Source organism: Vitis vinifera, chromosome 1 (genome assembly GCF_030704535.1).
Source record: "Vitis vinifera cultivar Pinot Noir 40024 chromosome 1, ASM3070453v1".
Classification (NCBI taxonomy): Eukaryota; Viridiplantae; Streptophyta; class Magnoliopsida; order Vitales; family Vitaceae; genus Vitis; species Vitis vinifera.
Window position 1 is genome coordinate 22,962,325 of NC_081805.1, and position 23,791 is coordinate 22,986,115.

Below are 23,791 nucleotides of genomic sequence, written 5' to 3' on the forward strand. Positions count from 1 at the left end.
TTCTATCTCATTTGCTCACACCGGTGAGAGTATATTTTAAAATTATGATTTCATATCAATAATTTTTTTTATAATAAATATTTTATGATTATCTTATATATTTATAATACTTTAAATATAGATGTTTTTATAAATAAATTCATTGCTTAAAATTAAGGAAAATAAACATGAGTTAAAAAAAATAAAAATAGATATTAGCTAAAATTAACGAGGTAAGTGTATTAATTTGGTGATTTAAAAAAATAAATTCAATTTATCAAATAATTTTAATATTTAAAACAAATAAGAAATAATAAATTTTAAATTGATAATTTAATTAAATTAAATTTAAGTCATTAAATAATGAATATTAAGGTTTTTTTTAAGACTATTTACATACTATTTACCTTAAAAGTAGATTAAATTACTTTTATAATATCAAAATTATTTTGTACATTTTAATCAAATAATTTTTTTAATATTTGGAGGTGATAAATATAAATTATTGCTTTGACACTTCACGTGCGATTCTTTAACAAGTAATTCATACTCGCAAAACCTTGCTCGCTCCCCATAAACCCTAACCCAACAAAAAAGACTGACTAAAAAGGCAAAAAAAAAAACCATTTGTTTTGCTGGAAACCAAACCATGATCAGTCACCCTTCCTTTTCCTCTAGTTTCAAACACAAATCATGGAGCTAACCCTAGCTCATCGCAGCCTTTTCTTTCCTCTTAAAAGATGTTAATTTTCTTGCGCAGTCTCTTCGGCATCGGACGCAGAACCTCTCATCGTCTCACCGCCTTCTCCCATAACCCTAATCACATCTCCAACACTTGTTCTTCATCTCCATCTCTAGTTTCTCCTTTCATTTGGTTGAGCTGTTTCATCTGCTTGATTCGCTTTCCCTTTGTTAGCAACCGGCATTTTCACAATTTTGACTGTTTTGACAAGGATTCTGTCCGAGAAATCGTTCGGGAACAGCGCTGGGACGATTTTCGGATTGTGAGTTTGTTTGATTCGGCTTTGGCGCCGATTTGGGCTTCTAGGGTTTTGGTGGAATTGTGCCAGGACGCGAGGCTGGCATTGAGGTTTTTCGAATGGGCCAAGGGTAGGATTGGGTTTCAGCATACTTCGGAGGCCTACTGTATTCTAGTTCACATATTGTTTTGTGCTAGATTTTACTCCGATGCCAATGCGGTCTTGAAAGAATTGATTTGTTTGAGGCGGGTTTTGCCCAGTTGGGATGTGTTTGATTTATTGTGGGCCACGAGGAATGTTTGTGTTCCGGGTTTTGGCGTTTTTGATGCTTTGTTTAGTGCTTTGATTGAGTTGGGGATGCTTGAAGAAGCGAGTGAGTGTTTTTTGAAGATGAGGAAGTTTAGGGTGTTTCCGAAGCCTAGGTCTTGCAATGCTCTTTTACATAGGCTTTCAAAGGTAGGGAGAGGGGATTTGTCTAGGAAGTTTTTTAAAGATATGGGTGCAGCGGGGATCAAACGGTCGGTCTTTACTTATAATATAATGATAGACTATTTGTGCAAAGAAGGGGATTTGGAAATGGCGAGAAGCTTGTTTACACAGATGAAAGAGGCAGGTTTCACGCCGGATATTGTAACTTACAATTCTCTTATTGATGGGCATGGAAAGTTGGGGCTATTGGATGAGTGTATATGTATATTTGAACAAATGAAGGATGCAGATTGTGATCCTGATGTTATAACATATAATGCTTTAATAAACTGTTTTTGTAAATTTGAAAGGATGCCAAAGGCCTTTGAGTTTCTCCATGAGATGAAGGCAAATGGGTTGAAACCAAATGTTGTAACATATAGCACATTTATTGATGCTTTTTGCAAGGAAGGGATGTTGCAAGAGGCAATAAAGTTTTTTGTTGACATGAGGCGAGTTGCACTCACTCCTAATGAATTCACATATACGTCTTTGATTGATGCGAATTGTAAAGCAGGTAACTTGGCTGAAGCTTTGAAGCTGGTTGAGGAGATATTGCAAGCAGGAATTAAGTTGAATGTTGTTACTTATACGGCATTGTTGGATGGTCTTTGTGAAGAAGGGAGGATGAAGGAAGCAGAGGAAGTGTTTAGGGCAATGCTGAATGCTGGGGTGGCCCCTAACCAGGAAACCTATACTGCCCTTGTTCATGGCTTTATTAAAGCTAAAGAAATGGAGTATGCCAAGGATATTTTAAAAGAAATGAAAGAAAAATGCATCAAACCAGACTTGTTGCTCTATGGAACGATTTTGTGGGGCCTTTGCAATGAAAGCAGACTTGAGGAAGCAAAGCTTTTAATTGGCGAAATTAAGGAAAGTGGTATAAATACAAATGCTGTCATTTATACAACTCTTATGGATGCCTATTTCAAGTCAGGTCAAGCCACTGAAGCACTCACTCTGTTAGAAGAAATGCTGGACTTGGGTTTAATCGCCACAGAAGTGACTTATTGTGCATTAATTGATGGCTTGTGCAAATCAGGATTAGTGCAGGAAGCAATGCACCATTTTGGTAGGATGTCAGAAATTGGTTTGCAACCCAATGTTGCAGTTTATACTGCTTTAGTTGATGGCTTGTGTAAAAATAATTGCTTTGAAGTGGCCAAGAAGCTGTTTGACGAAATGCTGGACAAAGGTATGATGCCAGATAAAATTGCTTACACTGCTTTGATTGATGGGAACATGAAGCATGGCAATCTTCAGGAAGCCTTGAATTTGCGAGACAGGATGATTGAAATTGGAATGGAGCTTGATCTGCATGCTTACACTGCCCTGATTTGGGGACTGTCTCACAGTGGTCAAGTGCAAAAAGCAAGGAATTTGCTTGATGAGATGATTGGAAAGGGTGTGCTTCCTGATGAGGTTGTTTATATGTGTTTGATAAAGAAGTATTATGCACTAGGGAAAGTGGATGAAGCTCTAGAACTGCAGAATGAAATGGCAAAGAGGGGTATGATTACTGGTCTTAGTGATCATGCTGTTCCTAGTGTGCAAACTTAAGAGGTGTAAGTGCTTGCACATCTCAATTTGTTGGTTCTGTGTTGAAATTTTCAACTAGCGAGATGAAAATGATTCATTTTATTTTCATTGAGAAGAAACAGGGTTCATGAAATACAAAAATACCGGATGGATGTGAAAGACTTGTTGCTAGCATATTGTCGATGATGATTTGCTGATATGAGCTGTCCTTGGATACCTATGGACACTTGTTAAAAATCCTTAGTGATCTCATAATGCAAAATCTGCTAGAGCAAGTTCTTACTCCTGAGCATTCGTGTCACTATCAATAGATGGAATTTTATATCTCTGCCACACAAACCTATTCAACTGCTTACAAGGTCAGTAATACGGGCATTGAATTCTTCAAAATCTGCAAATAGAAAATGGGAAGCTTTAAATATTGCTAAGTTTTATTGTTGACAACTCATATCTCACATCATGTACTATTTTCCTTTTTCTCCTGTCATATATTGAGTCTTTTTTTCTTATTGGGAAAATAGATAAAAAAAATGGTTACAAATAAAAGCTGATAAGAGGAAATATATAATACAAAAATACACAAACACTAATCCACATAGCACAAACTTAATTGAACACACACCCATCCACATATCACACTTAAATAAAATACATACATACATTTATACGTGTGAACATACATTACATAAATGAATGATAACGTAATATATAACCAACTTCATTAAAAGTGCAAGAGTAAAAGAGTCATATATATTCATTGTTCAATGTTATACATAAAGATTAAACATGTAGGATGATGAAATCAAGTTAACAAAACTATGACACTTTAATGCATGGATTCATCATAACATCCTCAAATAACTTTCCTGTGTTTAACTTGAAGTGTTAATTTCCAAATATGCAACTAATATGTACTATTATACCAACAGTTTTAAGTTCAATCTAGTCCTTATCCAAGATACTCATGGGAAAACTATGACATGTACAACCATAATTATTTATTGAACTATGTACATATACGAACTCTAGACCATGGACTTACTAAGTAAGAATCTTCATTCTTCATTCATTGTCATCCTCAAGTTCAATGTTCAAATGGTCCTCATTGTTTTCCATGTGCATATGATAATTTACATGATCTTTCTCTCCATTGTGTTCAATTTCAATCATTTCAACTTCTCCTTCCTTCTAATATGCCTTTTCCCTCCTACTGGCCTAATATTTGACATTTAAGTTCCTTGGTCTTAGAGTAAAAGGTGCTTAATGTCCCATACATTTTGGAACTGGATGGAGGAGAGAGAGAGAGGGGGGCTAGAGTGAGAGAGACTGAGAGCGATGGAGGAGAGCGAGGGCTTCTGCGCCTGAGTGAAAGCGATGGAGGAGAGTGAGGGCTTCTGCGCCTGAGTGAGAGTGTAGAGGGATTTGTCCACTCGGGGTCTCGGAATAGCTCAAGGAAGGGTAGATTTAGTGTGGAGTTGAAGACCTTTGAGATTGAGGTAGAAGAAAAGAAAGGCAAAATGCAAGCTACGATCGTGGAGAGGAAAAGAGGGATGTCGTCGTGGATAAGACTGGGACCAGAGAGCCTAGGGCTCTTTCTTGAAGGTCTGGTTCATTGCAGTAAGGATACGAGTGTTGGAAAATGGGGAAGAAAGTGGAAGGAAAATGGGAGGGCCTATTCAATGTTGCGCGATGAAAACAAAGGTGGGTGCTTCATTTGATTAGGAGTTGTGGACTTGGAGAATCAAAGTTTCAACATTTTTATCCCTAAAGGGAGAGGAGCAGTGAGGGGCTGGACTTCAATGGTGGAGAAGCTACGGCGTCTGGGTATTGTTAATGTAGGGAAGGAAGGCCAGAAGGATGAAGTGATGTTGCTGAAGCCTATTATGACGAAAGCCTTTGTGGAAGTGATCAAACAGCCGATGAGCAAAGGAAGAGCAGTGATCAAGGTGGAGGTCAGAGAGAAGGAGCTAAGCCGAAACTTGAATAAACTGGTTCACTGTTTGGTTGGGTCCTGGAACCCTAATTCAGGGAGGGGGGATGACCTGAAGAGTTGGGGGACCCTTTTGGCAAAATCTTGGGGACTGAAGGATAACTAAGGACTTGCAAAACTGGAGAGGGGTAGGATTCTGCTAGAATTTGAACTATTGGCAGAAGCTGAGAAAGCCCTAAGCCTCGGAAGCATTTTGGTGGGGGGGATCCTTCTTCGCCTGGAAAAATGGAGTCTCGAGACGGGGTGCCTGTTGAAAGGGGAGAAAATGCGTGAGGCATGGGTGCGAATCGTGGGCCTACCCGTCTCCTTATGGGATCAGGCCATTCTGAGAAGGATAGGGGAGGAGTGTGGGGGGTTCCTTGCAGTCGACTCCCAAACAGAGAAGCTGGAGGAGTTGCAGTGGGCACGGATTCTGGTGAAGATGAACGGAGAAGAGCTTCCCAACGTGGTGGAAATATGGATTGAAGATTTCTGCTACGTGTTAACCCTCTGGTGGGAGGTTAGGCTAGTCTTGAAAGGGGACCGGTAGGAAAGAGAGGGTTGAAGACTGTAGCAGCAGGCAAGGTTGGGGGTGAGTCTTATGCACGCGCGAGTAAGGGTGTGATGGAGGAGGTCAGTGTCTCTAGGCTCGAGGCCCTATCGCCGTCTGCCAATGGGACGTGGGGGCAGACATGCGGGTTGGGGCAGCCTGTGGAGCTTTGCTTGGGTGGGCCTTGCTCTGACCCTTTGGAGCTCTGATATGGCCCCTGGGCCTTCTGGGCCTATCCCAGCTGGTCTTGAGGCTAGGCTGTCTCGCTCTGGGTCGTCTGGGCCGTCGCCTAGGAAGAGTTCTGGGTGGGCCAAGGCCAAGGAGCCCTTAGTGGTGACTGGGCCGGAACGCCAAGGCCCGCTTCTACCTTGTGCACCCGCCCCTTGGTTTTGACTGGCCCATGCCTTCTGGAGGGCCCGGACTCTGGATCTCTTTCTGGATGAAGGACGACTCGAGAAAGCAGGTGGAGGAGGAGCCACGATCTGTGGAGATTTCGAAGACTGATGGCGCCTTATTGGAGGAAGCTCTGAGGTATGGGACCGCCTCTAACCCTTTTAGATTGTTGGTTCCTGTTCCCCCTTCTTCTCCCTCTTCTATTTTTGGTCGGACTCCTTTGAGGGAGTATTACGACTTTTCTGGGGCTGGTTGGGAGATAGCCCAGGGGGAAACTCCGTGTTGCATTGTCAATGGCCCAGGGTCTATAGAGCAGAAGACTGTTACTAGTTGGGAGCTGATGGAGGTTAACAATGGCAACAATGGAGAATGTGGAGAGGAGTTATGCTTGGTCCGTACAGTGCCACATGAAGCTAAAGGATGGGAGGAGGTCAATTGGGAGGATAGTGAGCTGGCTAGATTTAGCAAGTTCCTGGGGTTTTCGACAAAAGGCTTGGAGAAGGACATTTTGGATTTCTTGGTCATGATCAGAAAAAGGAGGGAAAGAGTCCATAGCAAAGTTCTTCTGGACAAATCGAAATTTGAAAGGGAATTGAAAAGACTAGAATGCTTCATTAACTACAAGGGGTGGAAGAGGCAAAAGAGTGGTACGCAAGAAAGAGGGGGCCAAATTTTGGAGGAATAATGAAATTAAGGTTGCTAAGCTGGAATGCGTGGGGAGCTAATGATAGCTCCAAAAGAAAGGTGATTAAGGCCATGATTAGGAATCAAAGGGTGGATTTGTTTTGTCTCCAGGAGACAAAAATTCAAACAATGTTTGAGGGTGTGGTGAGGAGTCTGGGCTCTGGGAGGTTCTTGGACTGGGGTGCCATGGTTGCTCATGGATCTGCGGTTGGAATTTTGATCTGTTGGGACAAAAGGACCCTGGAGGTGCTTGAGATGGAGGTGGGACACTTCTCAATTTCCTGTAGGCTTAGGAATGTGGAAGATGGGTTCGTCTGGATTTTCACAGGAGTATATGGGCCGTTCTCTAGGGAGGACAAGGAAGCTTTATGGGAGGAGCTAGGGGCAATTAGAGGCATCTGGAATGACCCCTGGTGTTTAGGGGGCGATTTTAATGTCACCATTTCCCAAAGAGAAAGGAGCAGTCAGGGAAGGATAAGTGGTGCAATGAGAAGATTTGCCCAGGTTCTTGATGAGTTAGAGCTTCTAGATCTTCCATTGCAAGGTGGTGTGTTTTCCTGGAGCGGGGGTAGGAACAACCAGTCTTGGGCTAGACTGGATAGATTCCTTGTGACCTGGCTTGATCAATTCTGTGGGGTTGTCCAAAGCAGGCTGCCGAGGCCCACTTCTGACCACTTTCCCATCTTGTTGAAAGGTGGTGGGTTAAGACGAGGCCCCTCTCCGTTTAGGTTTGAAAACATGTGGCTGAAAGTGGATGGGTTTAAGGACCTTCTTCGGGGATGGTGGCAAGGGTCTGGGGTGAGTGGGAGGGCCAGTTTTAGATTGGCCACTAAGCTAAAGGTGCTAAAACAGAAAATCAAAGACTGGAATAGGGATGTGTTTGGAAGGCTGGAAGTTAACAAAAACTTGGCTCTCCAGTAGGTCGAGTTCTAGGATAGGGTGGAAAGTGAAAGGAGCCTCTCAGAAAGTGAAACAGAGATGAAAAAAGAAGCTAAGGAAACTTTCAAAAAGTGGGTTCTGCTGGAAGAAACCCATTGGAGACAAGTGTCGAGGGAGTTGTGGTTGAAGGAAGGGGACAAGAATACAGGATTCTTTCACCGGATGACCAATGCCCACCGAAGAAACAATTCCTGGGATAGAACTAAAATTAACGGGGTGTGGAGGACTGAGGAGCAGGAAGTGAGGGAGGGGATTGTGAACGCTTTTCAGCAACTGCTCTCTGAAGAGCCAGGCTGGCAAGCTAATATTGAGGGGCTGCACCTTCAAAGTCTAAATTCCAGTGAAGCTGAAGGCTAGGAGTTGCCATTCACTGAGGAAGAAATCCACTCTGCCCTGTTGGAAATGAATGGTGACAAAGCTCCTGGACCGGATGGGTTTACAGTGGCCTTTTGGCAATTTTGTTGGGACTTTGTGAAGGAGGAGATTGTGGATCTGTTTAAGGAGTTTTATGAACAAAGATCTTTTGCCAAAAGCCTCAACACCACTTTCCTGATCCTAATTCCAAAGAAAGGGGGGGCTGAGGACCTTGGGGACTTTCGGCCTATCAGCCTATTAGGGGGGCTGTACAAGCTCTTGGCCAAGGTGTTGGCGAATAGGCTGAAGAAGGTCCTAGGAAAGGTGGTTTCTGTGGACCAGAATGCCTTTGTGAGGGGTAGACAGATTTTGGATGCCTCGCTCATAGCTAATGAGGTGATCGACTTCTGGCATAAGCGTAAGGAGAAAGGGTTGATTTGCAAATTGGACATTGAAAAAGCCTACGATAGCATCAATTGGAATTTTCTCATGAAGGTCTTGCACAAGATGGGTTTTGGGTCTCGGTGGATAGGGTGGATTTGGTGGTGCATTTCAACTGCCAAATTTTTTATCCTGGTCAATGGGGTGCCGGCAGGCTTCTTCTCAAATTCCAAGGGGCTGCATCAAGGAGATCTTCTATCTCCTTACCTCTTTGTCCTGGGTATGGAAGTGCTAAGTGCACTCATAAGAAGGGCTGTTGTTAGGGGTTTCATCTCATGTTGCAACCTTCAGGGAAGAGGGAGGATGGAGATGGATGTCTCTCATCTACTCTTTGCTGATGACACAATCATCTTTTGTGAAGCAAGGAAAGAGTATCTAACCTCTTTAAGCTGGATTTTGGCTTGGTTTGAGGCGGCTTTTGGGCTAAGAATAAACCTAGCTAAAAGCGAATTAATTCCTATTAGGGAGGTAGAAGAAATTGAGGAAATGGTAGTGGAGCTTGGGTGCAAAGTGGGGACTCTTCCTTCAGTTTATCTGGGGCTGCCCCTTGGAGCCCACCACAAGGTCATATCTATGTGGGATGGGGTGGAAGAAAGAATGAGGAGAAGATTAGCCCTTTGGAAAAGACAATATATTTCTAAGGGTGGGAGAATTACCCTCATCAAGAGCACTTTGGAAAGCATTCCTATTTATCAATTGTCCTTTTTTTGAATGTCCCAAGATAGTGGCAAGAAGGCTTGAAAAATTACAAATAGACTTTCTTTGGGGAGGGGCAAGAATGGAAAGGAAAATCCACTTAATCAATTGGGAGGTAATGTGTACTCAAAAGAAGAAAGGAGGTCTAGGTATATGGAAGATTGATCTCCTTAACAAAGCCTTACTGGGCAAGTGGATCTGGAGGTTTGCCTTTGAAAAGGATATCCTTTGGAAGAAAATGATCGAGGTGAAGTATGGTTAAGAGGGCTTTTGGTTGGTGGACTAATGAAGCTCGCGGGGCATTTGGAGTGGGGGTGTGGAAGGAGATTTTGAAGGAGGCAAATTGGTCTTGGGATAACATGATGTTTAAGGTGGGTAAGGGGACTAAGGTAAAATTCTGGACTGATCACTGGTGTGGTAACGCGGCGCTGTCCCGAATTTTTCCTCAGTTATTTGCTTCGGCGGTGCATAGGAATGCAACGGTTAATGAGGTGTGGGACTCTAGCCTCGGTCAAGGGGGCTGGAATCTCAGATTTGCTAGAGATTCAAATGATTGGGAGCTGGATTTAATAGGAGCTTTGTTTAATATGCTGAGGGACTTCAAGATCTCCCAAGAAGAGGACTCGGTGTTATGGAAAGGTGGGGGTCAAGGCACCTTTGGAGTCAGAGATGCTTACAATTTGCTGGTTGCTCCCAATACCCTCGCCTTCCCGGTTAGATGCATTTGGGTGGACAGTCCCAACTAAAGCTGCCTTTTTTGCTTGGGAGGCTACGTGGGGGAAGATCCTCACCTTGGATAGGCTTAAAAAACGAGGGTGACAGTTTCCTAATTGCTGTTTTTTGTGTGGTTGTGAAGAGGAAAATATAAATCACATTCTTTTACACTATATAGTGGTTAGGGTCCTCTGGGAAATTGTCCTTGCCTTGTTTGGGGTTCATTGGGTGTTCCTAGAGACAGTCAAAGAGGTGTTACTTAGTTGGAGGGATCCTTTTGTAGGGAGAAAGAGGAAAAAAATCTGGTATTCCATCCCGTTGTGTATTTTTTGGACAGTATGGAAGGAAAGAAATAGATTAGCTTTTAGGGGGGGTTCTTTTGATATACAGAAACTCAAAAATTCTTTTGTTTGTAACTTGTGGAGTTGGGTTAGAGTGTACATGGGAGAGGAGTCCTCTTCGCTTTTAGTCTTTTTGGAGTGGCTAGTGGCTACTTAAGGGCCGGTGAGGCTACTTGCTTCTCTTATTTTTGGGTTAGGCTGCGTTGTATACTCCCTGTATGCTTTGTGGCTTTTTGCCCTTTAATATAATTTGTGCTCACTTATAAAAAAAAAAAGTTTCTTGGTCTTAGAAGAAGAATTTCTTTGTTAGAATTTAGAAACATTAAGAATTATATTACTTTTTATGGGAAAATAAAATGATTTTATAAACAAAGGCCAAAGTAACAATGACTTGTGCAAGGGGCACCAAAAGGTATAGCCAAAAAAGAAAGAACACAAAAAACTACTCCCTCCTTTAGCGAGAACCCAACCAATCTACAAAATCAATTAAAGGCATTGAACCTTCTTCTATCCATAACTTAGCCCATAAGAAAAGATTACTAAGGAAAGCGCTTTTCAATATTTAGTCAAATCGCTCCTTATTTTCAAATGATCTTTGATTCCTTTCCTTTTGTATTGTTCAGAAAATACACAAGGGATAGTTCTCCAAACCTTCTTATGCCTACAAAAGAGAATACTAACCTAAAAGACTCTTTTTGACTGTGGAAGATAGCACCTAATTTGCACCATAAAACCCTTGTATTGGCATAGTGAAGGCGGATGTGAAAAAGCATCTATTTATCGATGACTACCCTTTGCTTTAAAGTTAATCTAAAGTCAACTCCAATCCCAAGTGGTCTTTCCAAGTAAAAATAAATAAATAAATAATAAAAGATAAAATTTAAAAAAAACTTACTATAGATGGGACCTAGGAATTCCAAACTATACCCATTGGAAAAGGAATTGAACTTCCTATCTTGAAGGTATAATATAGAGAGTGGATAAAAAAAAACATTAAGAATTTATGTTGTGACTGTATAAAGTTATCAAGTAACGGATATAAAAAATATTTTAAAATATGAACAATTAGATATAATGTAAATTATATCTTGCTTTCCTTTTATAGTACATTCTTTTTGAAAACATATATGGATGCCTCTTTGTAAGGTATCTTTGAATAGGCATGAGTTCTTTTTTACTAATCCATTTGTCATTGAATTCCATATTTAATGGACGAATTTGATCATCTTTATCACCCTTATCTTGTCCTTTAAGGTGATGTAAATCCAAGTTGATGTTGAACTTCACATAAACTAGTGTATTGATTTCTTGTTGCTTGAGTCGGTTGTGTTTCTAAGAATGCGTGTGATAAGATGTGTGCTAAGCTCTTTTCAACCATTGTCATGACTCTCCTATCATATTGTGCTATCATATGATATATTCAAGTTCAAATGACACAATAGTGTAGAATACAAATTTGTAATATGCTTGTATCGAAAAAGAGAGTTAGACTAACAAAATTTTAGATTTCAAATCTATCAGCATGGTCAATAGTTTGTATAAGATCATAGCTAAAGTTTTATCAGGGCATGTCGAAAGTGTCATTTATGAAACCATTCATATTTCCCAAGGAACTTTTCTTATGAAACCATTGCACAAGTTTTTTAGAAATTTTCCAAACACATTTGCTTTGTGGTGAGTGATGAGGTAAGAGTCTATTTATAGGAGGATTTATGGTAGGGGGATCGACATTTATATTCATAATTTTCAAGTCTTTTTAAAGTTGTCAGTTGTCATAGTTAGAAATCTTTCTATTCATATATCCTTCGACATCTCTTCCCATTTTTCTTAGAACCTTAATTTATGTCATAATTTCACTTACTTGGAGATAAAGAACCTTGAAAGACTCATGTTCTCTTTCACTTGTGTGTACTTGTCTCCATCCATCTCAGATGTGAGGGCTTGGTTGCTATATTCTTTTGGCTTACTTACGGTAGAGTCCTTCCTTTTATTCTCTTTCAATCTATCAGATTTAGTTGTTTTCTATCCAACTAAATTTTTGTAGAAATCTAAAGTTCCATCTAAGGTCAAGACTTTTGTTTGGCTAGTGGCACACAAGAAGGCAAACAACAATTGAGATCTTACATAGCCCGTAGTGCTAACTATTGCATTTTGTGAAATGACACAAACTATATAGACTAGCTAGTTAATTGGGTTCCTCCTAGATGACCATCTCATATAGGGGCTTGAGAAGCAGTAGTGGAGGCAAGGTCCTTTGGCAAACTGCTTGTCTCATATTGATTTGGATTGTGTGGTGAGAAAGAAATGCTATGATTTTTTAGGGCAAATGGAGGAATTCAGAGACAATATAGGAATTCATTTCTGTTTCTCTTTCTAGGCCTCTTGCACCATAACATTTAAGGAGGCACTCTTCTCAATGCTGTTCAGCTTGACTAGTATTTGGTGTGTAGATCAAGAGGGTTTGGATAGTAAGGAGAGGAGGATTGATTAGGTTTATATTGTAAGGAAATGTTAACCCTCATAGAGTGATGAGATGCTCTATATGTATATCCTCATATAATATTATACTGATGTAAAGGTCTCCTTAGTATATTGGAGGAGTTTACTTATACATTTTTTATTAGGTTTTGTAAATTTGGTGTGGATTCATCAGCTTTCTCATATACTTCTTGTCCATTTTTAATACATATATTCTTTTTTATTTGAAAAAAAATTAAAATGCATGCAATTTATGAATTCTTAGTTTATAAGTTGTACCTTGTTGCTTCTTGTTTCTTGTGATAGGGGTCATACACTCATATATAGGCCAATGACACTGTCAACTTTTGGAAATTTCTATGCTTTTCAGATCTATCTTATCCTCTCTTGAATAGTTAAGCACATTCTCTTAGCGGTCCTATGCAACCCAATTTTACTTTAATATCTTGGTTGAGATTGAGATCATAATGAAATCTAACATAAAATAGATCAAGTTCTTCAAAAATTTAGCAATTATCCTAATATCGAATTTGGGGCTGTTTAGAGCAAAGAATTTTTATATACATGGAAGAGGGGAAAAATAAAAATTATCCTAAAAAACTTAAACACAAGAAAGAAGGCATAGAGAAAGCCCCGGTTATCTTTCTTTTTATTTTTTATTTTTAAACAAGTTGTAATGTTGAAGAATTTCTGAATTCCTTTATTGATTTTTAGGTACACACCATACACATATATATACACAAATGACTGAATAAGAAAATATCAATCTAGCTTGATTCTCTCCTAAAATTAGGAAACTGAATCATCCTAAATGATCTCTCCTTTTTTATTCCTAAAATACTTTCCTAAATTAAAACCCTAACTTTGAATGCCAAATTTCAACACTCCCCCTTAAGCTAGAGAATATATATCATATAATCCCAGCTTGCAAGTTAAGTCTTCGAAGTTAGGCCTAGGTAAAGCTTTGGTGAGGATGTCTGCGGTTTGGTGCTTGGTAGGAACATAGTTCAATTTAACCGTCTCACTAGTCACCTTCTTTGTGATGAAGTGTCTGTCAATCTCAACATGCTTGGTCCTGTCATGATGCACGGGGTTCTTTGCTATGCTTATAGCTGCCTGATTATCACACATCATCAGAATTGGAGATGAACTCGTTTGTCCCAGTTCACTAAGAACCCTTTTTATCCAAATCCCTTCACAGATTTCCTGTGCAAGAGCTCTGTACTCAGCTTCTGCACTACTTCTGGCTACAACTGATTGCTTCTTACTCCTCCAGGTAACAAGATTTCCCCAGACAAAAGAACAATATCCAGAAGTGGACCGCCTGTCAATGATGTTTCCTGCCCAATCCACATCTGAGTATACTTCAGTGTCATGGTTCTCTGTCTTTCTGAAGAATAGACCTTTCCCTGGTGTCATTTTTAAATATCTAAGAATCCTGTAGACTGCTTCCATGTGTTCCTCAGTGGGGCTGTGCATGAATTGACTTACAACACTCACTGCAAAGCCAATATCTGGCCGAGTGTGTGAGAGATAAATCAAGCACCCGACAAGCAGTTGATATCTCCCCCTGTCTACCGGTGTACTTTCTTTCTCGATACCAAGTTTCTTCTGACTATCCATAGGAGTATCAATTGGTTTGCATCCAAGCATACCGGTCTCCTTAAGAAGATCGAGTATGTATTTTCTTTGAGAGATTACAATTCCCTTCCTTGATCTAGCCACTTCCATACCAAGGAAATATTTCAAATTTCCAAGGTCTTTAACTTCAAACTCTTCTGACAAATACTTCTTCAAATTCTGTAATTCCTCCATATCATTCCCAGATAGAATAATATCATCGACATAGACTATCAATATGGCCATTTTCCCGGCATGAGACTTCTTGACAAATAGAGTATGATCAGCCTGACCTTGTTTGTAGCCCAGCTTCAGGACTGCTTTTGTGAATCTATCAAACCAGGCTCGGGGAGATTGTTTAAGGCCGTACAAGGATTTTTGGAGTTTGCAAACCTGATTCTTTGCCATACTTTCTTCGAAACCAGGTGGTATTTCCATGTAGACTTCCTCTTCTAGGTCACCATTCAGAAACGCATTTTTTATGTCCAGTTGTTGCAAGCACCAATCTTGATTGACAGTCAATGAGAGAAGAATCCTGATAGTGTTCAGTTTTGCAACAGGAGCAAAAGTCTCCTGATAGTCTATCCCATAGGATTGTGTAAACCCTCTAGCTACCAAATGAGCCTTGAATCTCTCGACTGATCCATCTGCTTTGTATTTTATGGTGAAAATCCACTTGCACCCCATGGGCCTCTTCCCAACCGGCAAATCTGTGATAGTCCACGTTCCATTCTTCTCAAGTGCATCAATCTCATCTTGTATTGCCTTCTTCCATTCTGAAATTTTTAATGCCTCTTGTATTGTGTTGGGAACCTGAGTATCATCAAGAGAAGTAGCAAATGCTCTGTAAGATGGTGATAGCCCTTCATACGTAACATAATTCCCAATTGGATGATCTGTACATCTCCTAACACCCTTCCTCAATGCAATCGGTAGAGTAGAATCATCAATGTTGGGAATTAACACCTCTCCAGCCCTATCCTCACCTATGTTCTCTTCAGGAAGACTTGAATTGGAGTCAATATATTGGCCACATGCTGACTGTGATCCGTGCTCTAATTCTTGTCTTTTCCTCCTCCTGATGTAAACTTGTAAGTTCTCATTAGCAAGTTGTGGGGCTATAGGTTGAATAGTCATGGGAGACTGGATGGTCATGGGAGAAGGAACATTTGTGTGCTGAGCTGGCTGGACCGATGACGGCATGGGTGTGGACAACTCAGTGGGCGCGAATTGGGAAGGATTTGGTGACTCTGAGTGAAAAGAAGGTACACCTTCAAGAAGAGACTCCCAAACTTGATGTTCATTCATGCTCTCCCCCTGAACATGAGATTTGGGATAGAAGAAGACATGTTCAAAGAAAGAGACGTCCATGGTGGTGTAAAATCTTTTGTTGGTTGGAGAATAGCATTTGTACCCTTTTTGGGTTGGAGAATACCCTAAGAAAATGCACTTATTTGCTTGAGGAGCAAATTTGCTACGATTTTGAGGATACACATGAACGAATGCCGTGCAACCAAATACTTTGGGTGGTAAATCAGAAGAGGCTGCATGGGTGTGAGGAAATTGTTTTAAGAGAAGTTGACGTGGGGATTGAAAGGTAAGAACTCTGGATGGCATACGGTTAATCAAATAGGTAGCTGTGAGAATAGCTTCCCCCCAGAAATAGTTTGGAACATTAGAGGAAAACATAAGGCACTGGGCAACCTCCAAGAGATGTCTATTCTTGCGTTCAGCCACCCCATTTTGTTGTGGGGTGTCAACGCAAGAACTTATGTGGATAATGTCGTGATTTTGAAGATAAGTACTGAGACTACTAGTAAAGTATTCCTTTGCATTATCTGACTTGAGGACTTGAATTTTGGAATTGAATTGATTTTGAACCATAAGATTGAAGGTTTGAAAAATGTGCCCGACCTCTGACTTTTCTTTTATAAGGAAAACCCATGTTACCTGTGTATGATCATCAACGAATGTCACAAACCATCGAGTGCTAAAAATATTTTTTATCCGGGAGGGACCCCACACATCACTATGTACTAGAGAGAAAACAGTCGAAGGTTTGTATGGGATTTGAGGATATACTGTTCGAGTATGCTTTGCAAATTGACAAATTTCACAGTGATAAGATGCTGGATTTTTATTGATAAATAATTTGGGAAACAATTTTGCAAGGTAAACAAAGCTAGGATGACCAAGGCGATAGTGTAACATTATAATCTCACTATCTTTATTGACCTTAGAATTTGACACAGAATTGAAAGACTCTAACATACTCTGAGACTGTACACAACTTGCTTGAGAGACTTGGTTTGAGAATTGGCCACATGAGAGGAGGTAGAGCCCGGAACACAGTTCAGCACTGCCAATCATCTTCCCCGATTTCAAGTCCTGAAAAACACACGAGTTTGGATAGAATTTAGTAACACATTGGAGATCACGGGCCAATTTGCTAATGGACAAAAGATTACAATCCAAGTTTGGAACATGGAGGACAGAGTCAAGATATAAGTCTTTAGTAAGTTTTATAGAACTTGTCCCGGCAATTTTTGACTTTGAACCATCAGCAATATGGACGGATGAATGACCATTACTTGGCTTGTAATTTTGAAGAATGGCAGCATCTCCTGTCATGTGATCAGAAGCACCTGTGTCCACTATCCATGGCTTCATTCCTCCTCGATTAGCAGTGAAGGCTACACCGGTAGTACTGCCACTGCCAACTTGGCTTAATAGTTTCTGTAGCATCTCCATCTGCTCTTTGTTGAATGGACTCGGCTCGGGAACAGATGTGCTCTTAGAGTTGGTAGCCACGTGTGCTCTGCCATCTCTGTCAACCCGTGGCTTTGGTTTCCAATCAGCCGGTTTGCCATGAAGCTTCTAACAAGTCTCCTTATAATGACCTGGTTTCTTACAATAATCACACCAAGGCCTATCCCGTTTCTGACGAGCTCCACCACTATTATTAAATGACCGAGCAACAAGGGCAGAGGCATCCAATGTTGGGGCAGGTTGCTCTTTGGATCCCATCATCACTTTCTTTCTACTTTCTTCATGCCTAACCTCTGAAAAAGCCTCCCTGAGACTTGGAAGGGGTTTAATGCCCATGATTCGGCCTCTAACATCATCCAATTCCCTGTTTAGTCCTAGGAAAAACTTGAACAGTCTCTTTTGTTCCACAATTTTCCTGTATGTTGCTGCATCATCAGAACATTTCCATGAGTGAGTCTCAAATAAGTCAAGGTGCTGCCAATACCTTGTGAGTGTGTTGTAATACTGAGTAACTGTCTGCTCTCCTTGGCGGAAGTCATGTAGGGCTGATTCAACCTGAAAAAGTTCTGAAATATTTTCAGAACTTGAGTGAGTTTCTTTGGCTGCATCCCATATGTCCTTTGCAGTCCCAAACAGCAAGAAATTTTCACCTATGTCATTGTTCATGGAATTGATAAGCCATGACATGATCATGCTGTTTTCAATCTTCCACTTCCTGAAACCCGGTTCTGTAGTTTCTGGCATGGTTGCTTCTCCAGTGAGGTACTCATCCTTTCCTTTCCCGCAAATGAACAGCAACACAGATTGTGACCACTGTAAATAGTTATGGCCATTTAATTTGTGTCCTGTGATGAGAATAGGAGAGGAATCACTACCACCAAGGTTTGGAATTTCAGATCTGCCCCCTGATTCTGGTGACGTGACGCTGGATACTTGTGATGATGCCATTCCGTATTTTGTCATGGAATGGAAAGGTAGAAGAACACTTCCCAAGGCACGTGCAGGGATTGGAGTTGAGAAAAAATAGCCGGAGGACGCCGGAAAAATTGATCGGAGGGCCCACGGAGGCAAAAGAACCCCAAAAGAGGCACGTGCAGGGCTCGAATGGCAAAAACAGGTAAGAAGGGTGGCTGGTCGGCGTCAGGAGAGCCTGGAGGAGGAAGCGTGTCGCCGGAAAGTGGCTCACGCGCCCTCACGCGTCAGCGCGTGAGATGCAGTCGCCGGCCGGAAAAACGCGCGTGGCTGGCATGTGGATGGTTTTCTGGCTCCGATGGTTTGGGAAAAATTGGAGATCTCCTCCAGGCGCTCCTTGCAGTGTAGAAAAAACCATCGCCGGAAAATTTCGCCGGAAAAGTTGCCGGCGGTGAATGTTTTCTGACGACGATTCGACCGACCGGAAAACGTTTTCTCCCTTGGCTCTGAGAACAGGGACTGATGATCGGAATGAGAGATGGCCAGAGAGAGAGATGGTCGGATTGAGAGATGGCCAGAGAGATTTGGCCGGAATGAATGATGGCCTGAATAAGAGGTGGCCAGAAGGGATTAGGGTTTCAGAAAACTGGCTCTGATACCATGAAGAATTTCTGAATTCCTTTATTAATTTTTAGGTACACACCATACACATATATATACACAAATGACTGAATAAGAAAATATCAATCTAGCTTGATTCTCTCCTAAAATTAAGAAACTGAATCATCCTAAATGATCTCTCCTTTTTTATTCCTAAAATACTTTCCTAAATTAAAACCCTAACTTTGAATGCCAAATTTCAACAAATGTCTTTAAGAATTTTTATAAAACTTATTTTTATTGAAAATAAAAATTATCCACATGCTTTGTGTATTGTATATGTTTGAGTATCTGCTATACACTATAGCTACATATTGCATGTCATATGAATTTTTATGACTGGGGTCCACTTTAATTTTTAGGATCAGATAAACTAGCATTGATCATTGTTAGTTCCTCAAAATGTTCCTATTTTTTATATTTCTAGCTGTGTTTTTTGTGAGCTTACAATCGTATAATTTTTCTGGCAGCCAGTTGGATCCTAAGTTGGAAGAAAGATGTTGACTCAGGTTCACGTTAGCATGGAATCAGCCAAGTGGAACTGTACAACACAGTTTAGAGGGGAGAAAAAACCTTTGCTTAGTTACCATTTATGGTTTGTCCAAATTTATCTTCATGTGGAGATGGTGGATGAAATTCTTATTATGGTTAAAGAAATTCAAGTCAGATGGATCTCACCATGGCTGCTTATATGAGTAAGTTTTGCTCCAGAGGTGTTTTACAGTAGGGTGAATTCATGACTACTGTTTATTCACAATGATCAGAAAACTGACCTTATTATTAATATATAGATAGCTTGAGCAGTTAACTCCAATTCTTTTCTGTACAAAATTAAAAACTCTTACAGTCAGTTAGCACATTTTACTTTGCATGTTTCATTCTTCAAGATGTTTGCCTGTTTGTCTAATAAACCATCTAGGTCACAGTTAGAACAGTAGCTTTTACTACCATCATCATGCTGCAGCAGAGGCCTTTTCAGGGGTAGCAGAAGAGGCCTCCACTCCTTTTCCGTTTCTTTTCAAAGTGAACAGTGAAATGACTATTGCGTCCTTTCAGGATGACAGGAACCGATTCTCCACTCTCTCTTTAGCGCATGAAACAACCTCAGCTTCACCCTCCAGCCCATTGCTCCCACTCCTTGGAAGCACTTGTGATAGTCATGGTGGGACGTCCCGCAACAGCTAGATTGCATAGCAAGACAGGCCCACCACCACCTGCAAATGATCCAGGTGTCTTTCTCCTGTCTGATTTCACCATAAAGCCCATTGCAAGTGATGGTGAAGAGTGGTATCTTTGTCCACTACAACAGAACCACCACAGTAATCCCCTATCTTTTTGAACACCTGACACCAGAAATGCAATGGAAGCCACACCATTCTCACCCACACTTCCTTATCATATACCCCTTTCCAAAAACACCCCACCTCTAGAACCCACCTATCCAAATGCAGAACCCTGTCTTGTAGCCTCTTCATACCTTTAAAAAGCACCGACTCTACATCAAAAGTATTAAATCAAACAAAAGAAGAGCAACCCCTAACAAGGAAATCCTCACTCCATCTTTCAGAGACCTTTTTTGAGCGACCCACCTCCTCAATTAGTTTAAATCTTGAGCTGAATATGAGAACTCCCCCCACTTCCCAAGTAGGCAATGCTTCAAAAGCTCCTTCCTATGCTGCACCTCCTTCTCCCCTAGCTGAACTAAAACTGCTTCACCCATCATATCGTAAGTTAGGGGTGGCAAAGTTTGGTATGATTCGCCAACATGACTCAAACCTAAGACTTTTTCATGAGTTTGAATCGAGTATAATCATGTTGGGTCAAATTTGTGTCATCCTATATAACCCATTTAATGAATAGGTAGTTTTTGGGTCAACCTGCATAACCCAAATTTGACCTGAATCGACTCATTTAATAATCGTGCTAATAAACCTACTTATAATTTTATACTATTTAACCCATATTTGACTCATTTTGAATTAGCTTTTGAATAAATAGGTCAATTGAATCATAAATATATTTGATTAGGACATTAATTATATAGATTTATTCAAGAAGTAAGAGCTCAACCTGATTATTAAATGAGTTAAATGGGTTACACGACTGGTTACTTATTTAATAATGATGTTGTATGTGAGTTTATGTTTTTAGCTTGATTATTATTCTTGCCGTGTTTAGGTTGACCTATTTAGTAGAATGCTTGGCTTTTACATGACCCACCAGCACGAATTGTCACCTCTACCATGAACTTTCTTTACCATGTCTACAAAAGACCATTTCTCCGACAAAACTAAATTGTTGCATGCCTTCATAGGCCTCTTGGCAACTGGGGGAAAGAGAATCCTTGTCCTTGTAGAGGATACCACACTAACTTTTTGAAGCTTCTTAGTAAGAATGGGCCACCCCTTAGGAAGACCCTTACCTTCAGGGAAATCAGGGTATATCTCTTAACTTCTACAAAGCTAATAAAACAAAGAATGAATCTCTCTGCTCCATTGGAACTGCGTACCAGCCTGAAAACCCTCCCTTCTTCATCCTAAGCCTTGAAAGACTTCTTCCGATCTTCATCTCTACAACAAGCCTCCACTCCTCTCAACAAACAGGTCAACCTCATCCCTCCAAACCTATGTAGGAGGAAAATCCTCTACCCCACTCCAGAATTTTACCTTTCAGCCTCCTATTAACATCCTTAACTAAAATTTCAAAAACCTTTGATTCCACTACAAACCAACTCCTACCTTCTCTCCTTGGTTTGTCTTTACGTATTTTTTATTGTCCAATTTGAGATTTAAGAAGCCCACCTAACCATGAAATCCATCTTACATCTCCTATTATTGCAAATTATATGACAACTTAACTAATAAAATTTTCTGATAAAAAAAAACTTAACTTATAAAATTTATAATTTTATACCTATCAGAAAAAAAATTATTATTTTACACATTATATTGTCAATATGCTCAAACACACTCTAATCACATTCAAAACCCGATGCACTACAAGTCAAGCTTAGAATCTTTGTGGCTAGTTCTTGCAAATTTGGGACTGTTTTTCCATATGGTTTTCACCATTCAACTATAATATTTCAAATGTAAACAAAAAATTAGTATGCTAGCAAGTAACATTTGAGTAATAGTAGGCAAAACTAAGTCATCTAATGTCTAATTTAGAAATATAAACTTTCGTAAAGTACTTTATACTTGAAACTACTGTCTTTGTCAATCTAATGGCTATTGGAATACCGAAGAGGCCCTTCACATTCTTATAAGTTGTCAATTCATGAGTGATCTTATCTTGCAAATTAATGTTGGAAACTAATCTATTCATGCATGATATAATCCCAATGTCACTTCTTCATCCTCCCACACAAGGGTTGTCGTAGAAAAATTCCACGTTTAAGAAGTGACCTGTTGCATGCAAAGGATGGTGGAGTTGACATTCCTATCTTTTTTCAATGATAGAGAAGGTCTCTTTATACTCCTATTCCATCTATTGCTTCATACATGTACCCCATAGTTGGTTTTCTTTCATTGTCTGCAAATCAAAGAACATTAACAAGAAGACTCACCACCTTAAGGATGTACACAATGTGGTTCCAAAATGAAGGCATTAAAACAATTTTTGACACATGTTTTCCCTTTGCTTCCTTTGCCCATTTACTAGCCAACCACTTGTAAAAAAGTGAACATTATTCTCAAATTGCGCATTTGCATGTGGATATTTTGTAAGGTAAGAAATCATGTAGCAAATTGAGTTACGTCTGGCCTAACCAATTCCATTTTCTTAGTGAACTCTTTCATCATATTTAGCACACCCACATGATTATACATGAACCCATTCAATGGACCGCATTAAGGAGAAGAATATTGTCCAAGTAAAATTGATGATGGACCTAATCATGTGATAGCGGGTAAGATTTTTTTTTGTTTTTTTTTTTTTTAATCAAGTTCTTTAGGTTTTATTTGTGTCATTTAAACATTATATTATAACTTATTATTTATCATTTTTTGGTTCAAAATTTAAATTGGGAAGTTCTTAGAAGCAAAAAACCACATTTGACATCTTGTACAACTTATTGCGTAGATCTCATTTTAGAAGATAGTGAGAAACTACAATGAAGAGGACTTTGACAAGAGCCATTTCATTGAACGTGAATTAATTGAGTCATGCGTAACTTGATTTGGAATATGTTTTCTTACCCTACAAAGTTTCCACATGCAAAAACACAATTTGAGATTGATGTTCACTTCTAGCAAGTGGTTACCTAGTAAATGCAAAGATTTTATTAAAGTGAGGTTCAATGACTACTACTTCACAACCTGATTTTGAAGAGGGGGGAGTGGGGGAAACAATTTGGAGGATATTGAAGGGCATGATAATGAGATGGAGGGCTATCAATCTAAGTCTTGATGGAAGTTTTGACAATTTTAATTTTAGTGATGATTATGATGATGATGCTAAACACTTCTCTAGGATGTCTATTCAATAATACATGTATACATATATATTTTTTGGGATGTTTTGAAAATTAGAATATGCATTTGTACAAGATGAATTTCTCTAAACAATATGATGTTTCTTATGATGTGGGGTATAATATTTAATACTTTGAATAATTATTACTATTTTGTTAATTTTATAAGACGCCATAAGGGTTATCCTTTGCTTCTGAACAAGAGTTGGAGGACTTTGCACAGATGGTTGCTCTATACTCGGGATGTTCCTACCACCAAAAAATCATGGTTGCTTAACCTATGAAGAAAATGTTTTGGGTCTAAAGCTCGCCCAAATGTAATATAGCACCTGAAGAAAGAAAAGGGAGAGGATGAGTGAGGTTTCCAGGGGTGGTAGAAGTTAGTTTTCAGTGTAGGCTAAATCATTTGAGCTTTTGGTTGAGGTAGAGGGAGGAAAGTTGAGAGGTTGCATTTGAGAGAGATGCAGAGGGGTCACATCGTGGATCAAGTTTGGAGATGCAAGCTTACGTTGTTTGTTGGGTGGAGTCAAGGACTGCTGCAGGGAGAGTGGGGATAGGAAGGGGGCCCTTGCCTGGGAGGAGAGGGGAAGGAAATATAAGCTGGAACGATGTTCAAAAGAGGCTGGAAGATTCCTTCTCTGCTCTGTTCGAGCTTTAGAGTTGAAAAGATTTTGCATTATTGTTCCAGAAGGGAAGGGACTGCGGGGGGGTTGGAACACTCTGGCGGAGAAATTGAGAGGTCTTGGAGTGGAACCGTATGGAGGGGCTAAGCCTCCAATCACCCCAGAAGCTCAACAGAGGGAGAAGGGGTGGTCGCAGGGTCCTTTTTTG

At 40.1% G+C, this 23,791-nt stretch overlaps 1 protein-coding gene across 2 annotated transcripts in view; it reads left to right on the forward strand.

Moving 5' to 3' along the window:
- Nucleotides 1-524: 524 nt before the first annotated feature.
- Nucleotides 525-23,791, forward strand: part of LOC100241074 (putative pentatricopeptide repeat-containing protein At2g02150) — a 31,546-nt gene continuing 8,279 nt past the window's right edge. The window contains exons 1-2 of one of the 2 annotated variants that reach the window (XM_010656418.3): nucleotides 525-3,325; nucleotides 18,957-19,181. In XM_010656418.3, coding sequence (XP_010654720.1) covers nucleotides 720-2,987 — 2,268 coding nt within the window. In that variant the 5' untranslated portion in view covers nucleotides 525-719 and the 3' untranslated portion in view covers nucleotides 2,988-3,325; nucleotides 18,957-19,181. The remainder of the gene's footprint in view (nucleotides 3,326-18,956; nucleotides 19,182-23,791) is intronic. The other variant, XM_010656421.3, reaches the window with a different exon arrangement.